General features: G+C 36.2%; 1 protein-coding gene across 1 annotated transcript in view; it reads right to left on the bottom strand.

The window, feature by feature from the left end:
- atos (atos homolog atossa) overlaps positions 1-23,625 on the bottom strand; it is a 107,607-nt gene that overhangs the window by 65,904 nt on the left and 18,078 nt on the right. Inside the window, exon 3 of the mRNA XM_089105267.1 lies at positions 3,136-3,349. Coding sequence (XP_088961393.1) covers positions 3,136-3,333 — 198 coding nt within the window. The 5' untranslated portion in view covers positions 3,334-3,349. The remainder of the gene's footprint in view (positions 1-3,135; positions 3,350-23,625) is intronic.

Below are 23,625 nucleotides of genomic sequence, written 5' to 3'. Positions count from 1 at the left end.
CCCATCTACTTAGAAACAGTTATATCTTACAAACACTGACAAAATAGTTTTAATTTTTAAAAGAGTTTAGCATCTGAATAACTCATATGCTCAGGGAAGATGGTATTTTTCTAATATTTGCAACATAAGGTTATAGATTTAATTAGTTTGACATATGCATCACCCATCTACTTAGAAACAGTTATACCTTACAAACATTGACAATATAGTTTTATATTTTTAATGAGTTTAGCATATGAATCACTTATTTAAGTAGCAAAGCATTAAACTTCTTTAATATTGGTACCATAACTTTAAAGATTTAACTATTTTAGAATGCAATTCAGTCATTTACATAATAAGAATATACATAGTAAATTTCGTAAACACAGTTTTAAAGATTTAACATAGCATCTGAATCACTCATATGCTCAAGGAAGATGTTATTTTTCTAATATTTGCCACATAAGGCTATAGATTTAATTAGTTTGGCATATGCATCACTCATCTACTTAGAAACAGTTATATCTTACAAACATTGACAATATAGTTTTATATTTTTAACGAGTTTAGCCTATGAATCACTTATTTATGCAGCAAAGGATGAAACCTCTTTAATATTGCTATCATAAACTTATAGATTTAACTATTTTGGAATGCAAATCGCTCATTTACAAAGTAAGGCTATAACTTCTAAATTTTGGCAACACGGTTTTAAAGATTTAACGAGTATAGCATCGGAATCACTCATATGCTGAGGGAAGATGGTATTTTTCTAATATTTTCAACATAAGGTTATAGATTTAATTAGTTTGGCATATGCATCACTCATCTACTTAGAAACAGTTATACCTTACAAACATTGACAATATAGTTTTATATTTTTAACGAGTTTAGCATATGAATCACTCATTTATGTAGCAAAGGATTAAACCTCTTTAATATTGGTATAATAACCTTATAGATTTAACTATTTTGGAATGCAAATCACTCATTTACAAAGTAAGAATATACCTTGTAAATTTCGGCAACATAGTTTTAAAGATTTAACATAGCATCTGAATCACTCATATGCTCAGGGAAGATGGTATTTTTCTAATATTTGCAACATAAGGTTATAGATTTAATTAATTTGGCATATGCATCACTCATCTACTTAGAAACAGTTATACCTTACAAACATTGACAATATAGTTTTATATTTTTAACGAGTTTAGCATATGAATCACTCATTTATGTAGCAAAGGATTAAACTTCTTTAATATTGGTATAATAACCTTATAGATTTAACTATTTTGGAATGCAAATCACTCATTTACAAAGTAAGACTATACCTTCTAAATTTCGGCAACACGGCTTTAAAGATTTAACATAACATCTGAATCACACATATGCTCAGGGAAGATGGTATTTTTCTAATATTTTCAACATAAGGTTATAGATTTAATTAGTTTGGCATACGCATAACTCATCTACTTAAAAACAGTTATACCTTACAAACACTGACAAAATAGTTTTAAATTCTAAATGAGTTTAGCATATGAATCATTCATATATGTAGCAAAGCCTTAACCTCTTTAATATTGTTATCATAACCTTAAAGATTTAACTATTTTAGAATGGCAATCAGTCATTTACAAAGTAATAATATAACTTGTAAATTTCGGGAACACGGCTTTAAAGATTAAACGAGTATAGCATCGGAATCACTCATATGCTCAGGGAAGATGGTATTTATCTAATATGTGCAACATAAGGTTATAGATTTAATTAGTTTGGCATACGCATAACTCATCTACTTAAAAACAGTTATACCTTACAAACATTGACAAAATAGTTTTAAATTTTTAACGAGTTTAGCATATGAATCATTTATATAAGCAGCAAAGCATGAAACTTCTTTAATATTGGTATCATAACCTTATAGATTTAACTATTTTGGAATGCCAATCAGTCATTTACAAAGTAAGACTATACCTTCTAAATTTTGGCAACACAGTTTTAAAGATTTAACGAGTATAGCATCTGAATCACTCATATGCTGAGGGAAGATGGTATTTTTCTAATATTTGCAACATAAGGTTATAGATTTAATTAGTTTGGCATATGCATCACTCATCTACTTAGAAACAGTTATACCTTACAAACATTGACAATATAGTTTTATATTTTTAATGAGTTTAGCATATGAATCACTCATTTAAGTAGCAAAGGATTAAACCTCTTTAATATTGGTATCATAACCTTATAGATTTAACTATTTTGGAATGCAATTCAGTCATTTACAAAGTAAGGATATACCTTCTAAATTTCGGCAACACGGCTTTAAAGATTTAACATAACATCGGAATCACACATATGATCAAGGAAGATGGTCTTTATCTAATATTTTCAACATAATGTTATAGATTTAATTAGTTTGACATATGCATAACTCATCTACTTAAAAACAGTTATACCTTACAAACATTGACAATATATTTTTAAATTCTAAATGAGTTTAGCATATGAATCACTCATTTATGTAGCAAAGCATTAACCTCTTTAATATTGGTATCATAACCTTATAGATTTAACTATTTTGGAATGCAAATCACTCATTTACAAAGTAAGACTATACCTTCTAAATTTCGGCAATACAGCTTTAAAGATTTTACAAGTTTAGCTCCTGAATCACTCATATACTCAGTAAAAATGAGTTTTCTATTATTGGCAACAAAGTGTTATGAAATCAGTTAGGCATATGCATCACTCATCAACTCAGAGAGGGTTATGCCTCCCAAACATTATCAACGTAATTTTACAGATTTAAAGGGTTAAGCAAATTAATCACTCATCTAGGTACCAAGTATTATTCCCCCCCCCCTAAAATTGGTAACATAACTTAACAGATTGAACTGTTTTCGAATGCGGGCCACTCATCTACTCAGAAAGGTTTTCACCTTCTTAATGCTTGAAAGATACGTGCTCAAAATCTGAATAATTCATTAACTCAGTATAGAGTATACCTTCTTAATATTGGCATAACTGTTTAAAAGATTTAAGAAGTTAGGCATTTGAATTCCTCATATATTTTTTAAAATAATTTAACTTCCTAATAATGGTAAAACACTTATGAACTAACAGCCTCAAAAAGAAAAAAAAATGATTAACAACCTGTTTATTCTCCTCTGGCTTGCATCTGTGAGGAACCATACATTCAAATGCTTTTGGATAAAGGTCTGGATAATGAGGACCTTCTACATACCCACGAGAGGTGGTATCTTTGGAAGGCAGACGACTTTCAAGCAATACACAACCGATTTGTTTTAATATATCTGGTGGACTAGGTTCTTCTGATAAACTAGAATGCATCTTGGTAATATATACCCTGAAAAGTGTTATAAACATTAGGGCCGTTCTTTTACTCATCTTTGTGCTAAGATCTTACATCTTTTGACAAAGAACGCTTAAAAGTGGAATCTTAGCATTTACTTCTTCTAGCGTTCTTCTAAGATCTTACTTCTTCTAGCGTTCTGTTGCAAACGACTTTCATCATTCTGCTCTGATCAGCGGTCTAAGAACAATGATGAGTATATTATCAAAGTTCTCTCATCACTATTTAATATGGCAGAAAGATGGCGTCTTTCACACTTTTTGCCAACATCAGTGAGCTGTAAGATCTTTGAAGAAAGATGAGTTAAAAGAACGGAAATCTTTGCAGAAAGATGTGAGATCTTAGACGTAAGATCATAGTGCAAAAGAACGGGCATATTGACGTCCTGCTACCAACATCAAAAACAGATTCAATGGCAAATTAGTCAAATTAGTCAATAAATCTAATATATCAATATATCGATAGTAAAGTAATTAAAAATAAAAGTAATTAGTCATTTTGTAAGCCATCCGTAAAGATGATTAAAAATTGTTAATAATTAAGGACTTGTGTTATTAATCGAGCCGTCTTACCCCAGTGATTAGGACGGAGGACTTGAAATCCTTTGTCCGCGAGTACAGGGGTTCGAGTCCTGGTGACGCTGGTTATTTGGTTTGGAACGGGGGCAGTGTTGTGACTCTGTAAGCTCAGAAAGATTCAATCCAGCTCTAAATGGGCACCTGGGGAAGGTAACCAGGAAGGGTGGGCGAAAGTTATTTGGATTTATTTGACACCTATAAACAAAACCTGCACAACAGCACATAGAGGTCCTTTTTGTTAAAATTTGAATTCCTGATCTTTCTATTTTTTTAATATGTAAATGGTTGTCTAAGTGAGGAATGTAAATTTGCAAGTGACGAGTCAGATATGACGAATTAACTTAGCCGAAACGAAGCCGAAGCTAAATTAACGAGCCGAAGCTAATGTTGTCTGGTATAGAGACCATGAAAACCTGTTATTGTCTCATGTTCGCGATAAAAGATCTTGAATGTGGTGGCTATAAGAGAAAAGTACCCTAAAAGCATTTAAATTCGCGACTAAAAAAGGAAAAATAAATTACTTCCAAAAAAGAACTATTTTGTCATTTAGCCTTCTTATAGAGATTTAGCACTATTCTAATTTGATCTCATGGTTGACCTTGGGGTGAAGGCATAACCTGATGATTGAGGAAACACCAAATTCTACCAAATTTAATATAAAACACACCGCTGCAAAATTCTTGCGATAAAACACTTTTTTTTCCAGCGGTAAATTCGAAAATTTACATCTTTCAGTAAAAACTGGAATTTTCCTGCGTTAAAATGTGGGGCCCAAAATTAGAATCACAACATCACATTAGTTTTCACTTGGCATATCTTGCGCTGTCTAACTTTTCCTTTTGTGATAATTTTTGGCAAAAATACCCTGTGGCAGCACAGTATATTGATGCTCTGCTCGGTAATACGGGGCCCGGGATTCAACTCCTGCTGCTGTAAGGCTGGGGGACAAGCCTCCTAGCTGATCCTGTAAAAACGACCCATCAACTGAACTGTCAATTTGACGTCATGTGCACGATCATAGAGATTACATGCAGTAAACAGGTTTTATTAAAAGAAAACAGATTTTAAGCATTGTTTGGTAAGCATTCGTTGATTAAACATATGGATTGGGTTGGAACTCCCAGAAAGAAAATTTTTTGAAGATGGAGGGGCCGAAGTGACCAGGAGTTTTGGGAGAAGGGAGCAAATGGTTTCTTCTTGTCCCCCCAAAACATTATATATAAACGTTTTTCATGGCTTTTTTTCATTGCAATTTAACGTATTTACTTTTTTATGGCATCCGTCTGAAAGCCTTTTTGGCTAGTCATTCTTTAATTACAGGTACTTCCAAATTTATTATTAAACTCTAACTGAATTGTTTTACAAGAACAAAATATAAAATCGTAATCGTCTCTTCTGTTTCGAGTATTTGGTCGATTATAAGAGAGGAAAACAATAAACTTTGAAAAGATCCATCAACCTTGAAAAGATACTTCCGTGATAATTGCATTATTCGATCAGTGTCTCCTCTCTCGATTTCATCTGCTCTACAGTGAGGCTACACATATGTTTTGGGCCAAGTTGCCGGATGGGGAGCATTTGCGCAATTTTGGCGCTTTTTTAAAGCGTTTGCGCATTGAATTTTCAAATCGGCGCATTTTTTAGGGGAAGATCGTTCATCAGTGCATTTTCACTAGAAAAATGGATCTTTCGGCGTATTTTCACTTTTAGGCGGCGCAACTTTAGATCATGCAACACTAGTATTGGGTTTACTTCAAACTTGCGTTGTCTTCCAGAGGAGAGTGAAAGCTGGTGATCCTGAATAAGCGGTAGGAGGGGCTTACGGTATCCTCGGTCAGATGGAACACAGGGAGGGCCTCCACCCTCTCGAAAATTTCGATATTTTTGGGTTGTTCCTACAATCTCTTATAGAAAGTCAGAATGACAGCACGAGACCCTCAAGTTCCGAACCGGCGGTGCTTATCTCCGTTTCGTGGCCCTTCAGCCAGGAAATGCAATGAGGGGCTACGGGCCAGCCATCCTGTGATCATCCAGCCATCCATCCATCCTCTTACAGAAAACATACTATATACATATATATCCCCCTCAAAAAAAAATCCGGCTTACGATCCTGTCCTCGGCTTTAAACTATTAGCGCTCAATAGTCACAATAGCTTTGCCCAGACTCGACGTGCCACTTTAAACAACTTTTTTCGGTATATTAATTACGACGTTAAGTCATTCCCGATCCTTTCGAATGCTTGCGTGTCGTCATGTCCAATGGCATGAAAAACAAATGATTTTTTGAGTAAAAACGATAGCAAATATAAATCGTACTAAGAAATCCCGAGCAAAAATAATGAATTTTTAAAGTGTGTCTGTCTTAACTTTCAGTAAACAATCTGGTGTGTTGGTTCAGCACATTCATTGACTAACATCTGAACAAAAGTAGATGGTTGAAATTTTTTTATTTTCTTCAATACGCGTAGGGGAGTCCTTGCCGCGAAGAAACTAAATGAACTAGTGCCCCCCCTCTTTCTAAGAAGATTTTTGTTCACTTTAATATCGTTCCTAATCAGAGGCAACGCTAAAGCGTTGCCTATAAAAAAGTTCATACGGCTCCAATGTTTTGTTAATTTTTTATTCCCCGAAGGCACTTCATACGCAAGGGGTTGCCGTATAAACTTCAAAAGGGGTTTATTCGATGGAAAATCGAGAGTTCTAGTTCCCTTTTTGAAGGTCAAAAGTGATTGGAAGGTAACTAATACCCCTTCAACGCCCACAATTTCCCCAAACACATCCAATCGAAATTTTGATATAGTCATTTTGTTCAACGTAGTTGAGAGTTCTCGAAATTATATCTTTGGGCAGGGCACTCCCCACGCAGTCTTCAGGGCAAGGGTTATAATTTATGCCCTGGGGGCATATTTAGTTCTTTGGAAGGAATGCTCACATAAACTTCAGAGCGGATTCATTTGATTGGAAATTGAAAGTTCTAGTTCACTGTTTAAGCGTCAAAAGGTATCGGAGGGTAACCAGCCCCCCCCCCCATACCCTTTTTGCCAAATGAAATAAGGAATTTTTAAAAACTTGAAACTTTTTGCAAAAACAGAAATTTTTACATAGCTATTTTGTTAAAAATAGTACAAACATCCGATAATAAAAACCCCGGGGTGGACCCAAACCCATTTTTTCAATTTAATATTGTTACTTTGACACCACTTTTGATACTTCGATGAACATTTGATTCTTCAAAAAAGATTGATTTTGAAATGAGGAATTTTTAAAAACTTGAAACTTTTTGCAAAAATAAAGATTATGAGATAGCTATTTCGTTAAAAATTGTTCAAAGATCATATAACAAAAACTCCGGTGTCGACATTACCTCCCAGGGCCCGGGGGCAAGCGTTTGAGTTTTGCCATGGGGTATATATGGTTCTTATGAAAAGGATGCTTGTAGAAATTGCAGAGAGGGCTCATTTGATTGGAAATTGAAAGTCTAAGTTCCCTTTTTAATAGTCAAAAGAGATCCGAGGACGACTAGCCCCCCCCCCTCCACGCTTTCTTTTTCCAAACCCATCTGATGAAAATATTGAGATAGACATTTTATTAAAAATAGTTCAAAGGTCGAATAAGAAAAACTCCAGTGTCAATACAGCCCCCGGAGCCCGGGAGAAGGCGTTCTAACTATGCCCTAAAGGCATGTATGGTTCTTATGAAAGGGATGCTCGTATAAACTTCATTGAGGGTTCATTTGATTGAAAAGCGAAAGTTCTAGTTCACTTTTTCAAAGTCAAGAGATTTAAGGGCAACTAGCCCCCCCCCACACCATTTTTTCCCAAAATCAATCCACTACACATTTTGAGATAGCCAGTTTTTAAAAAGTGTTCAAAAATTAGATAACAAAAACTCCGGGGTCAACACCAACCCCTATGGCCCGGGGAGTAGGCGTTGTAAGTGTTGTCCTGGGGGCGTATCTGGTTCTTATGAAAGGGATGCCCTTATAAACTACAGAGAGTGCTCATTTGATTGGAAATTGAAAGTTCTAGTTCCCTTTTTAAGAATAAAAAGATACCCGAGGGCAACTAGCCCCCTCCCTTACCCCAAAAACACACCCTTTTTTCCCAAGCCCATCCGATAAAATTTTTATAATACCCATTTCATTAAAAATAGTTCAAAGGTGAGATAAGAAAAACCCCTGTGTAAATGAAACCCCCCAGGCCCTGAGGCAGGCGTTGTAGTTATTGCTCTGGTGGCATATATGGTTCTTATGGAAGGTATACTCGTATAAACTTCGGAGAGGGCGCATTTGATTGGAAATTGAAAGTTCTAGTTCAGTTTTAAAGAGTCAAAAGATATCGCAGGGCAATTAGCCCCCCTCCATGCCCTCTTTTCCGTAAACCCATCCGATTAACGTTGAGATAGCCATTTTTTAAATTAGTTCAAAGATCATATAATAAAAACTCCAGGGTCGGCAAAAACCCCCCAGGGCCCAGAGGCAGGCATTGTAAGCAATGCTCTGGGGGCATATATAGTTCTTATGGAAGGGATGCTTGTATAAACTTTGGAGAGGGCTCATGTGATTGGAAATTGAAAGTTCTCATTCACTTTTTAAGAGTCAAAAGAGATGGGAGGGCATTAAGCCCCCCCTCCTTCTCCACATCCTATTTTCCTCAAACCCATTCGATAAGAACTTTGAAACCCAATTTTAATTCAAATATTTTCTTTTGTACTTAATATTGAAAATAAACATTAAAATTATAGTAAAACTTTGAACTGTTGAGGTTTCAGCAATCAATATCATTATATATCAAGTATTCAGTTTAATTTATTAGTTCTTTCTAAAGTTGTTCAAGACGAATATGGTTTCACTGCAAACAAGAGTTTGGATACTGCCCCCTTCCTTAACTATAAATAAGAAAACAAAAGCCTACTGCGTCATTGGCGCTTAACTGAAAACGAATTATATTACAAATATTTTCTTTTACAGTTCTTACAGTCTTACAGCATTAAAAATATAAAAAAAAATTACAGGGAAATAAATTCTTGAACTGATGGATCTTTCAACAATTAATATCTTTATACATCAGACATTCAAATTGATGTTGTTTATACTTTCCAAGACTGTTCAAGACGCATATAGTTTTCAGTAAAGCACCAATGACGCAGTGGGTTTTAGACTTTTACAGTGAGCGAAAGAGGTGATACCCAAACTCTTGTTTATAGTTATTTTTGTTCGTTTCAAGCTTCATTTGCATTTTCTATTTAAGTTTCACTCGTTTTAAGAATTATTTATTCATTTACATTAATATCTATTGTATGTTTGTTTGCATTGATTGTTTATTTAATTTTTGTTCGTTTTAAGTTTCATTTATACTTCAATAGCAAGATATATTTTTCGTTTTAAGCTTGATTTTCACATTCAATCAAGCATTACTCGCTTTAAGATCTATTTATTCATTTATATTATTACTTGCTGTATGTTTTTTGCTATGATTGTTTATTTTATTTCTGTTTGTTTTGGGTTTCATTTATTCTTTAATGGTAATTTCTGGTCATTTTGAGTTTCAATTTTAACAAGTATTTGTATCTGCTGAGCTTAAGTTTAAAATGGCCTTTACTTTACAGTGAAAAACTTACTTTTTCGGAAAGTTTTTTTTTCATTAATTTTTGTTCGTTTTTGATTGCAAAAAGTTTCAAGTTTTTAAAAATTCCTCATTTCAAAATCAAACTTTAAAAAAAATCAAATGTTCATCAATGTATTAAAACTGGTATCAAAGTAACAATATCAAAGTGAAAAAATGGGTTTGTGTCAACCTCAGATTTTTTATTATCTGATTTTCTAACTGTTTTTAACAAATGGCTATCTCTAAATTTCTATTGGATGGGTTTGGGGAAAAAAGGGCATAGATTTGGGGCTAAGTGCCCTCCGGTCTCTTTTGAATCTTTAAAGGGAAACTAGAACTTTCTATTTTCAATCAAATGAGCCCTCTCTGAAGTTTAAACGAGCATCCCTTCTATAAGAACCATACATACCCGCAGGGTATAACATATAACACCTGCCCCAGGTCCCTGGGGGGTTGTGTCCACCCCGTATTTTTAATATCTGAAGTTTGAACTATTTTTAACAAAATGGTCATCTTAAATTTTATCAGATGGGTTTATAAATTCGATAAACCCAAAGGCATGGAGGGCGGGAGGGGCTAGTTGCCCTCCGATCTTTTTTGCTCTGAGAAAATGAACTGGTAATTTTAATTTCTATTCAAATGAGCCCTTTCTGAAGTTTATACGAGCATCCCTTTTATAAGAACTATATATTCCCCAGGACATAGCTTACAATGCCTGCCCTCCGGACCCTGGGGAGTTGTGTCGACACCGATGTTTTTGTTATCTGACCATTGAACTATTTAAAAAAGTGGCTATCTCAAAAGTTGTATCGGATAAGGGTTTGGGAAAAAAGGGCGTGGTGGGGGCTAGGGGCCCTCCGATCTCTTTGGCCTCTTAAAAATTCAACTGCAACCTTCAATTTCCACTCAAATCAGCTGTCTCTAAAATTTATACGAGCATCCCTTTCATAAGAACCATATATGGCCCCAGGACATAGCTTACAATGCCTGCCCTCCACAGCCTTGGGGGTTATGTGGACACCGAAGTTTTTGTTATATTGACCTTTGAACTATTTAAAAAGAATGGCTATCTCAAAAGTTGTATCGGATGGGTTTGGGGAAAAAAGGGCAAGGGGGGGGGGGGTTAGGGGCCCTCCGATCTCTTTTGACTCTTAAAAATTGAACAAGGACTTTCAACTTCCATTCAAATCAGCCCTCTGAAGCGAGCATCCCTTCAATAAGAACCATATATGCCCCAAGGGCATACATTGCAACGCCTGCCCTGGGTGGTTGTGTCGACACCGGAGTTTTTTTATTCTGAACTTTGAACCAATTTTAACAGAATGGATATCTCAAAATTTTTAGGATCCGTTTGGGGGAAAAGGGGCGTTGGGGGATAGTTGCCCTCTGATCTCTTTTGACTCTTAAAAACTGAACTAGCACTTTCAATTACCAATCAAATGAGCCCTCTCTGAAGTTTATAATAGCATCTCTTCCACAACAGTTGTATAAGCCCTCCAGGCATAACTTACAACGCTTACCCCAGGCCCTGAAAGATTGTGTCGATCCCGGAGTTTTCGTTATATAATCTTTAAACCATTTTGAAAAAAAGACTCAAAGTTCTTATCGGATGGGTTTGAGGAAAATAGGACGTGTAGAGGGGGGGGGCTAGTAATGGCTACCTCAAATTTTTTATCAGATGTATTTGGGGAAACGGGCTTGGAGAGGCTAGTTGCCCTCCGATCACTTTTGAATCATAAGAAGAGCACTAGAACTCTCGATTTTAAATCGAATGAGCCCCCTGTGAAGTTTATACGAAGACCCCTTCTATATGAAGTGCCTCTGGGAAAAAATAAATGGAGTGTGGCTAGCTGCCCTTCAATCACTTTTTACTCTTAAAAAGTGAATTACAACTTTCAATTTCCAATCAAATGAGCCCTCTGTGGAGTTTATACGAGCATCCCTTCCATAACAACCATTTATGCCCCCAGGACATAACTTACAACGCCTAACCCCGGGCCCTGGGGGGCTGTGTCGACACCGAAGTTTTTACTATCTGAACTTTGAACTTCTAACAAAATGTCTATCTAAAAATTTTCATCGGATGAGTTTAGAAAAAGAAGGCGTGTGTGGGGGACTAGTTGCACTCAGATCTCTGTTGACTATTAAAAAGTGAGGTCGAACTTTTAATTTCCAATCAAATGAGCCTTCTCTGAAGTTTAGCCCTCTCTCCCTGGCTCTGGGGGGCTGTGTAGACACCGGAGTTTTTGTTATCTGAACTTTGAACTATTTTTAACAAAATGTCTATCTCAATATTTAGAGCGTGGAGCGATGCAATATTTAGAGCGTGGAGCGATGCATTTAGAGCGTGGAGGGGGGGGGGCTAGTCTCCCTCCAATCTCTTTTGACTCTTAAAAAGTGAACGAGAACTTTCAATTTCCAATCAAATGAGCCCTCTCCGAAGTTTATACGAGCATCCCTTCCATATGAACTGTATATGCCCCCAGAGCATTACTTACAACGCCTGCCTCCGGGCCCTGAAAGGGCTGCGTCAACACAGGAGCTTTTCTTATTTAACCTTTGAACTATTTTTGATGAAATAGCTATTTTAAAAAATCTATCGGATGGGCTTGGGGAAAAAAGTGTGTGGGTGGGAGGCCAGTTGCCCTCGGATATCTTTTGACTCTTAAAAAGTGAACTAGATCTTTCAATTTCCAATCATATGAGCCCTCTCTGAAATTTATACGAGAATTCATTTTATAAGAACCATATACGCCCCCAGAACAACACTTGCAACCCTTACCCCCGGGCCCGGGGGGGGTGGTTGTGTTGGCACCGGAATTTTTGTTACCTGATTTTTGAACAATTTTAAAAAGACTGGCTATCTCAAAATTTGTAGCGGATTGGTTTGGGGTAAAAGGGCGTAGGGGAAGGGGGCTACTTGCCCTTAAATCTTTTGACTCTTAAAAAGTGAACTAGAACTTACTATTTCCAATAAAATGAGCCCTCTACGAAGTTTATACGAGCATCCCTTTCATAAGAACAATACATACCTTTAGGGCATAACTTAGAACTTCTTCCCTCGGGCCCTGGGGAGCTGTATTGACAAAGGAGTTTTTTTATCCGACCTTTGAACTATTTTTAACAAAATGTCTATCACAAAATTTTCATCAGATAGGTTTGGAAAAAGAAGGTGGAGGGGGGGGGCTAGTTGCCCTCGAGTCGCGTTTGACTATTAAAAAGTGAGCTCGAACTTTCAATTTCCACTCCAATGAGCCCTCTCTGAAGTTTATACGAGTATCCCTTTCATAAGGACCATATATACCCCGAGGCATAACTTACAACGCCATTCCCCGGGCCCTGGGGGGTTGTGTCGACAGCTGAGTTTTTGTTATCTGACTTTTGAACAATTTTTAACTTAATGGATATCTCAAAATTTTTATCAGATGCATTTGGGGAAAACGGGGCGTGGGGGGCTAGTTGCCCGCCAATCTCTTTTGACTCTCAAAAACAGAACTAGAAACTTTCAATTTCACAACAAATGATCCCTCTCTGAAGATTTTACGAGCATTCCTTCAATAAGAACCATATAGTCCTCCAGGGCATAACTTACAACGCCTGCCCTTGGGCCCTGGGGGGCTGTGTCGACCCCGGAGTTTTCGCTGTATGGTCTTTGACCTATTTTTAAAAAATGGTTATCTTAAAGTTCTTATTGGATGGGTTTGAGGGATGGGGGGAGGGGCTAGCTGCCCTCCAATTTCGTTTGACTCTTATAAAGTGAACTAGAACTTTCTATTTCCAATCAAATGAGCCCTCTTTGAAGTTTATACGAGCACCCCTTCCACAAGAACCACATATACCCAAAGGGCACAGCTTACAACGCCTGTCCCGGGCCCTGGGGCGTTGTGTCGACACCGGAATTTTTGTTATATGCTCTTTAGAACTATTTTTAACAAAACAGCTATCTCAAAATTTTATCGGATGCTTTTGGGTAAGAAGGGCGTGGGGGGGGGGGGGGGGGCTGGTTACCCTTCGACATCTTTTGACGCTTAAAAATTGAACTAGAACTTTCAATTTCCAACCAAATGAAGCCTCTCTGAAGTTTATAGCATTCCTTCCATAAGAACCATATATGCCCCCAGGGCATGACTTAAAACCCTTGCCCTGAAGACTGTGGGGGGGAATACCCTGCTCAAACATATAACTTCCAGAACTTTCAACTACGTTGAACAAAATGGCAATCTAAAAATTTTGATCGGATGTGTTTGAGGAAATGGTGGGCGTGGAAGGGGTGTTAGTTGCCTTCCAATCACTTTTGACTATTAAAAAGGGCACTAGCCATTTAAATTTCCAATCGAAGGAGCCCTTCTTGAAGTTTCTTAGACAACGCTTTCTATAAAAACCTTATATGCCCCCAGGGCATAACTTACAACCCTTGCCCTGAGGGCTGTGTGTGTGGGGGGGGGTTGTCATCATAAAAGACCTAAGTTCCAGAATTTTAAACTATGCTTAAAAACATGCATAACTATAAATTTGGATGGGACGTGTTAAGGAAAATGGTGGGCGTGAGAGGGGGGTTAGTTGCCCTCCAATCACTTTCGACTATTAAAAAGGGCAGTAGCCCTTTGAATTTCCAATCTAATGTGTCCTTTTTGAAGCTAAGACAAATCTTTCTATATAAATCTTATATGCCCCCGGGGCATAACTTACAATCCTTGCCCCGAGGGCTGTGGGGGAGTGCCCTCAAAAACTTAATTTCTATCTGGAAATCAACTACGCTGAACAAAATGGCTATCTCAAAACTTTGATGGGATGTGTTTGGGGAACTGATGGGAGTGGAATGGGTGTTAGTTGCCTTCCAACCACTTTTGACCCTTAAAAAATGCACTAGAACTCTCGATTTCCAATCGCATGAGCCCCCTTTGAAGTTTCTACAACGACCCCTTCCATACGAAGTGCCTCTGGGGGAAAAAATAAATAATAAAACATTGGAACCCTATGGCCTTTACATAGGCCATAAGGCCCTATGGCCTTTACTGATAGTTCAAACATAAGATATTAAAACTGCAGAGTCGAAACAACCACCAGGGCCCAGGGACAGGCGTTGTAAGTTATACTCTGGGGGTATTTATGGTTCTTATAAAAGGAATACTCGTATAAACTTCAAAGAGGGCGCACTTGATTGAAAATAGAAAGTGCTAGTTCACTTTTAAAGAGTCAAAAGAGATCAAAGGGTAATTAGCCCTCCTCATGCCCTTTTCCCCCAAACCCATCCGATAAAAATTTTAAGATAGCCATGTTGTTAAAAATAGTTCAAACATCAGACAATACAAACTCCGAGGTTGACCCAAACCCATTTTTTTACTTTATTATTATTACTTTGATACCAGTTTTGATACTTTGATGAACATTTGATTTTTAAAAAAAAGTTTGATTTTGAAATAAGGAATTTTTTAAAACTTGAAACTTTTTGTAATCAAAAACGAACAAAAATTAATTTTAAAAAAAATTCCCAAAAATAAGTTTTTCAAAGAAAAGTAAAGGCCATTTTAAACTTAAGCTCAGAAGATACAAATACCTGTTAAAATTGAAACTCAAAACGACCAGAAATTACCATTAAAGAATAAATGAAACCCAAAACAAACAGAAATTAAATAAACAATAATAGTAAAAAACATACAACAATTAATAATGTAAATAAATAAATAGATCTTAAAGCAAGTAATGCTTAGATTAAACATGAAAATCAAGCTGAAAACGAAACAAAAAATATTTTGCTATTGAAGTATTAATGAAACTGAAAACGAGCAGAAATTAAATAAACAATCAGTGCAAACAAACATACAATAGATATTAATGTAAATGAATAAATAGATCTTACAACGAGTGAAACTTAAACTGAATATGCAAATCAAGCTTGAAACGAACAAAAATCACTAATAACAAGAGTTTGGGTATCGCCTCCTTCTCTCACTGTAAAAGTCTAAAACCTAATGCGTCATTGGCGCTTTACTGAAAACTATATGCGTCTTGAACAGTCTTGGAAAGTATGAACAAAATCAAATTGAATATTTGTTATATAATGATATTAATTGTTAAAAGATCCATTAGTTCAAGAATTTATTTCACTATAACTTTATTTTTATTTTCAATGCTGTAAAAAAAAGAACTGGAAAAAAGAACTTCGTTTTCAGTGAAGCGCCAATAACGCAGTAGGCTTCTGGTTTTTATTTACATTTAAGGAAGGGGGCAGTATCCAAAATCTTGTTTGTAGTGAAACTATATTCGTCTTGAACAACTTTAGAAAGAACTAATAAATTAAAAATGAATATTTAATGTATAATGACATTAATTGCTGAAAGCTCATCAGTTCAAAATTTTGACTATAATTTTAATGTTTTTCAATATTAAGTACAAAAGAAAATATTTGTAATAAAACTAGCTTTGTTGAGTAAGTCTGGCCAGACCTAATGCAGCATTTGTATGCCTGCACACCCCCTCCCTTGTACGGGAATATCGGCTGACGAAAGGAAGGAAACCCCTTCCGATATCAATAGGTTAGTTAGCAAACTTTGTAAACCATATTTTTTATTAGCTTGCTCACACCACCAATATTATCAGCCTTAATTCAAACCCATCCTACCCACCCAGGTGTGTCCCACTTTTATTTATGTTTGAAATTTGCACCGAAATTTAATTCTTGAAAATACTATAAAGAAAAAAAGATTACTGACCAGACGGCACTGAGGAGATAAAAACTCCTCTGAACTATTCAAGACAAACGAATTAGGTTACTGAATAAATCTCGGCTTTCCCTAATTTAGAGGAGGGCATCAACGAACAACGAACAGACTAGAAATGGCAAGGAAATGATGTGAATAGCCAGTGCATTTCCTACTCAACTAATTATAATAAGCCTACTTTGAACCTAAAGAACACTAGCCATCAAAGTTCACAGCATGAGAGCAGTTCAATCTTGACCAGATAAATTAATATTAATGAGGAAAATCGAAGTTACCATACAGATACCATCTTTAACAAATCTATTCCTATCAGTGACCTAAATCATACTTCAAAATTATTTGTTGCTCAAAATTATATGCCCAAAGAGCTTGAATCCTATAACAATTAAACAAAAAAAGTTTTTTTTTTACTGAAAGTAAGGAGTGACATTAAGACTTAAAACGAACAGAAATTATTCCGTATATTAAAGGGGCTGTCCCCTCTTCAACTCCCCGCTCTTTACGCTAAATTTTTTTATTGTTTTAAAGAGTAGAGTTGTGATAAAGAGTCAAACTTTAGCGTAAAGAGCGAGGCGTTGAGGAGGGGACAGCCCCTTTCATATACGGAATAATTTCTGTTCGTTTTAAGTTTTAATGTCGCTCCTTGCTTTCAGTTAAAAAAAAATTTTTTTGTTTAATTTCTGAACCCTTTTCAACTAATACAGGTTCGAATTTGGCTCACCGTAGCCTACATGAAAAATTCAGACCGAAATTGCATATTAATTTTTGGCAGATTTATTCCAGATCTGAAGGGTTGTCCCCTCCTCAATACCTTGCTCTTTACGCTAAAGCTGCAAGCACTTTCAAAAAAGCTTCTTATTCTAAGTAAATGACCCCCGTATTTCAATTTTAGTAGACAGTCAAAGTTTAGCGTAAATAGTAAGGCATTGAGGATTGGGCAACCCTTCATACATAGCATAATTTCTATTCGTTGTTCAAATAATGCCGGTAAATCTGGCTCACCTCTATGAAATATACCCTTCCCCCTCACGGAAAACTCCTCCATGAAAATTTTACCAAACGTAAAGTGCACCCCCCCCCCCGTCAAATTCCCTCCAGACAGTTCCGTCCTCGCTGAGAATCCCCCCTCCCTGCAAAATTGTTTAGCATTCTTTCATTTGAATAAGACTTTAATCGATTTCTCGATCATTCCAAAAATACCCGTTCCGTGGAAATTATTTCCCAGAAAACAAAACACGCGAAAAAAATGCGTTTGGATAATGCCCCCGAACATCTCCACATAAAAAATTTGGCAAAGGGAATGTAAAACAATTAAAAAAATTCGTATAATAAGAATCTACCAGTGTAATATTTCCCTGGAATATTCACTCCCCAGAAATTTCCCTCCCCAAGGAAGATTCTCCCCATGCAGAGATCTACCCCAAGAACAAATCCCCCCCCCCAAAAAAAAATTGGCTATATACTTCCCAATAACGAATATTATTTAAACAATGGGCAAAGTTCACAACTTGCAGCCATAATGGTTATCTAAAAATTTTGATCGGGTGACTTTGGGAAAAATGAGCTTGGTAGGGCTTGAGTTGGTTTGAGGCCTAGTTGCCCTCAAATTTTCGGTCAATTAAAAAGGGCACTAGAACTTTTAATTTCCGTTCGAATGAGCCTTCTCGCTATATTCTAAGACCACTGGGTCGATACGATCACCTCTGAGAGAAAAAAAAGAAAAAAAAAAAGAAAAAAAGAAACATACATCCGTGATCTCATCCGGCATCCTGGCAAAAAATATAAAATTCTGCATTTTTGCAGATATGAGCTTGAAACCTCTACAGCAGGGTTCTCTGATACACTAAATCCGATAGTATGATTTTCATTAAGATTTTATGAATTTTAAGGGATGTTTCCCCCTTTTTTTCAAAATAAGGCATATTTTCTCGGGCCCTTAACTTCTGATGGGTAAGACTATATGTAAGTTATATATTTGAAATAAGCATAAAAATCTCATTCTTTTGATGTATCTATTGGATATGAAAATTTCGTTTTTTTCAGTTTCGGGTACTATTGAGCCGGGTCACTCCTTACTTTCAGTTCGTTACCACGAACTGTTTGATATGAAGCTTTAACCTGTTCCCTAAGCCCCTATTCCCTTAGAAATTGTTGAAGGCTTGTCCAATCCCTCGTAAAAAATTAAGTACGGCCCATGGTTACTTTTCTTCCTTCTTCTCAAAATATTTCTTTTCCTCATAAAGACACAATTATATTATACCTTCTCTTCACCATCTTCTCAAAATCTTTCTTTTCCTCATAAAGACATAATTATATTTGGGTGACCATACAGCAAGCATCCAAAAGTAATAATGCAAGCGTGAACCAGGGGCGTACAAAGGAGAGGGGGGCTGGCCATACCTCGAAATACTCAGATATTTGGAATTTCTGCGTATTTTTATCCAAATTATGGGATAATGTTTATTTTACCCTCCCCCCTTCTAATAAATGTACTTAATGGGTAAAATGCATAGAAAACTTTTTAAACGATAGGGAAAACAATCAAAATCATCATTTGTTTCGTAGCGAGCGGGGTGCAAAAAAACTCCCCTTGTTTTTTTATAGCAATAAATGCAACAGGTGCAGCCGCTGCCAATTTGCAAAGACGATTAGCCTGCTTAAGCCGGTCTTACAACCGATGTCCTTTACCCAGTAATTCTCTGAAGCAGGTAACACCTCGGCAAAGCTTACAAAATAAGGTTCTACTTGAAATGCAATAGCGTATGGAGCTCTGTCATGTTTTCGGGAAAAAACGTAGTTGTTGGATTAATTTCTGCGACTGCGACCCTCTCTTTAAAAAAAAAAAGCTGAAGTAAGCGGCCGAATTAGCCAGACATCAGCAAGGCCTCCGACGTGATCTACCATCATCGTACTTAACTTATCAAGCAAGGTTCTAAACTCTGTCTATAGAAATAATCTATTGAATTCTCGCTATTTTCGCAAATTCTGCTTTTTATTGTCGCAGTTTTTATTATGTTATTTTTCTGCTGTCATATGGTTTTAATAATTGAACGGAAGACAAAAATTTTTATATCGTTCCATGGCTGATATTCAGTTGTATCGATCTGTCGAATTACAAATTTGAAATTTGGTGTATGTGGATTTTATTTTGAAAATACGTTGAAAGTTGATCAAAAATCGTAAACGAAAAAAACATAATAAATCTGTTTATCTGCATTTTTTTTACTTTTTTTGTCGGATTTTTTTTTTGGGGGGGGGAAGTCAAACCCTCCATTCTCTGGTTGGGGCCTTGGTAAAAGTACTTAATTATAATTATAAGGAGGGGATTGTAAAGCTCAGAATTAGGGTTTTGAACAACGTAGACTATTATAGTATCATTTCATTCTTCCCAGACTTTCTATTCCAGAAATGGAATAGAGGACTGAGATCCTCTCTTTAAAAAAAGCTGAAGTAAGCGGCCGAATTAGCCAGACATCAGCAAGACCTCCGACGTGATCTACCATCATCGTTCTTAACTTATCAAGCAAGGTTCTAAACTCTGTCTACAGAAATAATCTATTGAAATTTTTCCATGGTTTTTTAAAAATTTCGTGCTTTTGTTTCACCTCGTAGTAAAATTTCGACCCACATTCTCTGCGCCTATCTCTTGCTCTTGATTTATTCTTTTATCCAACCAGATTTCATTTTCAGAGACAATCAACACTAATTATTTGAGATACATATATACATATAAAAGGAAAGAAAAAGCCACTCTTTTAAAGTGCTTTAGAGAAAATAACAGTAGGGAGTTCTGGAAAATCATAAAAAGAGATAGGCTAAAAGACCGACAGTCAGAGGTGCCCGCCCCCGAAACTTGGCCCGATTACTTCAAACTACTACAAGAAGATACCCAGGATAGCAACATACACCTACAAGAGACATTAGGTCTAGATAACAGTGAAGAAACATCATTCCCTCTGAACCAGGAAGATTCGGTGTTATGCGACCCAATCACCCGGGAAGAAATTGAAGATTCACTTAACAAAATACGAGGTGATTCAGCTCCCGGGCCCAATGGAATTCCTGTGAAGATCTTCAAAGCATTTCGAACTGTTCTTTTACCTTTTTTGGCCTCATTATTTAACCTAATAATTTCAAAGAGGAAGTGGCCAATGACCTGGAAAACCTCGCTTATTCTCCCACTTTATAAGAATGGTAATCCCAATACACATAACAACTATAGACCAATAAGCCTCCTAAACAGTGCTGGAAAAGTTTTAGAAAAAATTGTAGATAAAAGGCTGGGTATGTGGATAGAAGAGAAAAAATTTTACAAGAAGAACAAGGTGGGTTCAGACCAGATTATTCTACAGCTGATGTAATTTTTGTTATTAATGCTCTTGTAGAAAAGCACTGCAAAGGTAAAGGAAAATTATATGTGACCCTAATTGATTTGAAATCAGCATTTGATAGTGTAAATCGTGTTTTATTGCTGAATGATTTATTAAATCTAGGCCTACCAGCCCCTTTTTTACAAATTCTATCATCTATGTATTCATTGAATAAAAGTTTTGTGAAAGTTGTTAGGAAGGGAATATCTCTGCCTTTTTTCTCGAAAAAGGGCGTGCACCAAGGAAGTACACTCTCACCAAAATTATTTGCTATGTTTATTAATGATATTGTTCCTTATTTCCGACAAAGATGGGCACCTACTCTCCGACTGGAAAATCTGAATATGTCAATGCTACTATTTGAGAACGACATTATATTACTGGCAAAGACAAATAATGATTTACAAACTCTCTTGAATCTCCTTGAAAAATATTTGCAAGAGAAGAAACTAAAGGTGAATGTAACGAAATCCCAAGTCATATTTTTAGCAAAAAACCCTTGGAATCAGCACCACAATTTTTATTGAATGGAAAAATGCTGGAAGTGGTGAAAAAGGGCAAATACTTAGGTTTCATCCTTTGTCAAAATGGAAAATGGACGAGTCATATTACAACAATGGCACAGAAAGGAAGAAATTCATTATTTGGTATATACAGAAGTACACTAACAGCAGAAATAAGTGAGCTAAGTCTCCACAAACATATATTTAATACTAACATTGTATCTATCTTATTTTAAGAATCAGAATTATGGGGGGTATTAGCCGGCAAAGCAAATAGAAACCCTTCAGCCTTAATATTATAAACGAGTTTTTGGCCTACACAATCCAACACATACGTTAGTTTTAAAAGATGATCTTGGTATATTTAACCTGAAATTGAAAAGATATACCCAAATCATCAAATTTTGGTTAAGACTTCTAGAACTTCCCCAGACTAGACTTGCCCGAGCAGCATATGAAGATCTTCTCCTTCAGTGTAACAAAACATCATGGACAACACAAATCAAAAGGATATTAGATGAGAATGGATTTTCTCATCTAATATCCTTCAAGGAATTGGGCAAGGAATTCCTTGAAGGATATTCTTCAAGGAACGTTGTGCAAGACTTGAAGACCAAGCAGTGCAACTATGGCAAGCAGCTGTGGACAAATCTCAGAGTCTTACTTTGTATAGAAAAGTAAAAGAGAATTTTGGTCAGGAGTTTTATTTCAAGCTGGGATTGCCCATTAAATATTTGAGGATTTGGATTCAGATTCGAGCAAATTGTCTTCCAATTTATACTAAGGTTGCAAGGAAAAAGAGGGAAGGTCCGGAGTCCGGGCGTAATTGCTTAAGATGTGAGAAAAATGATTATGAGTTGGGCCATTTCCTCCTCCGGTGTAAGTAACTTTCTCATTTAAGGGGATCAATTATCCAGGAAGGGGAAGATAGGCTGCTTGGTGAGTTAATGAGGTCTAGGATTCCCCGTTATATTGTTGCAGTAGGAAATTTTGTATTGATGGGAAGGATGTCAAATGAAGTGAAATTTTTCTTTAGTATTTGTCTTTTTGTATATGGCTTTAATTGGCTTTTAAATACAGATTATTCTTATTATTATTATATTGATACATAATAATATATCAAGCCCTGTTCTTCATTGGCTAAAGTTAAATTTTTTTTTTTGTAGCAGAAGTTTTCCTATAGCCTACCTATTGCAAGCCCTGACTAAATAAATTTGAATCAAAATGGCCTGTCTAAACAAGTCTTCCTACTCTAAATTATTTTACTATTTTTCAATTTTGAATGGTATACTGTTGCCAAATTATTACTACTCAAAGAATCATTTTCGAAGAATCTTTCCAATTTTATAAGTAGAGAAGGAGTGACTATATAAGCTAGATGGCTCTTGCCTCTGTCAGTCCCTGAAATGACTCATCCCCGGCTGAAATTGCTAGCTACCGCCGCAACCCAGAAACAGCTCATACAGTGTTATAAAAACATGCAGTTTTTGGTAAAAAATTGGTTCTATTTTTAAAATTATTTTTGTTATTTACGAAAAGTTTTTTAATAAATTAATTTCCTTTCCAATGAGTCATTAAGCGGCTCTCTATGATGTTCCAGTGCCCTGCTACCTGATGAGAAAAACCGAAAAAAAAGATGCTTTTGATGCACGTAGTCAAGCAACTTTTCTGATTTTTGAAGCCAGTAGATTTTCATCGTTATCAAACAGTTCGTGGTAACGAACTGTAAGTAAGGAGCGACTCGGCTCAATGGTAGCCGAAACTTTAAAAAATGGGAATTTGACACCAATAGATACATCAAAAGAATCATATTTTAATGCTGATTTCAAATATACAAGTTTCATCAAGTTTAGTCCTACCAATCAAGTTACGCGCCTGAGAAAATTTTGCTGATTTTCGAAAAAAGGAGGAAAACCCCCTAAAAGGTATAGCACCTTAATGAAAATCACATCATCATATTCAGCGTATCAGAGAACCCGACTGCTGAGGTTTCAAGCTCCTATTTACAAAAATGTGGAATTTTGCATTTTTTGCCAGAAGAAAGTTCACGGATGCGTGTTTATTTGTTTGTTTTTTTTTTCCAGGGGTGATCGTATCGACCCAGTGGTCCTAGAATATCGTGTTAGGGCTCATTCAAACGGAAATTAAAAGTTCTAGTGCCCTTTTTAAGTGACCAAAAAAATGGAGGGAAATTAGGCCCCCTCCAACGCTCATTTTTTTCCCAAAGTCACCCGATCAAAATTTTGAGATAGCCATTTCGTTCAGCATGGTCGAAAATATGATAACTATGTCTTTTAGGATGACTTAATCCCCCGAAGTCCCCGGGGGGAGGGCTGAAAGTTATGAACTTTACCCAATGTTAACATATAGTATTGGTTATTGGGAAGTATACAGACGTTTTCAGGGGGGGATTTTTTCTGGTAGTGGGGGGGGGGGGTGGGGAGTGGGTCGGGGGTTATGTGGGAAGATCTTTACATGAAGGAAGTTTTCA

This window comes from Artemia sp. Qi Xiang Cuo, chromosome 19 (genome assembly GCF_049724085.1).
Source record: "Artemia sp. Qi Xiang Cuo chromosome 19, ASM4972408v1, whole genome shotgun sequence".
NCBI classification, from domain to species: domain Eukaryota; kingdom Metazoa; phylum Arthropoda; class Branchiopoda; order Anostraca; family Artemiidae; genus Artemia; species Artemia sp. Qi Xiang Cuo.
Note: the sequence above shows the minus strand (reverse complement) of the source record. Positions and strands in the feature narration are given on the sequence as shown.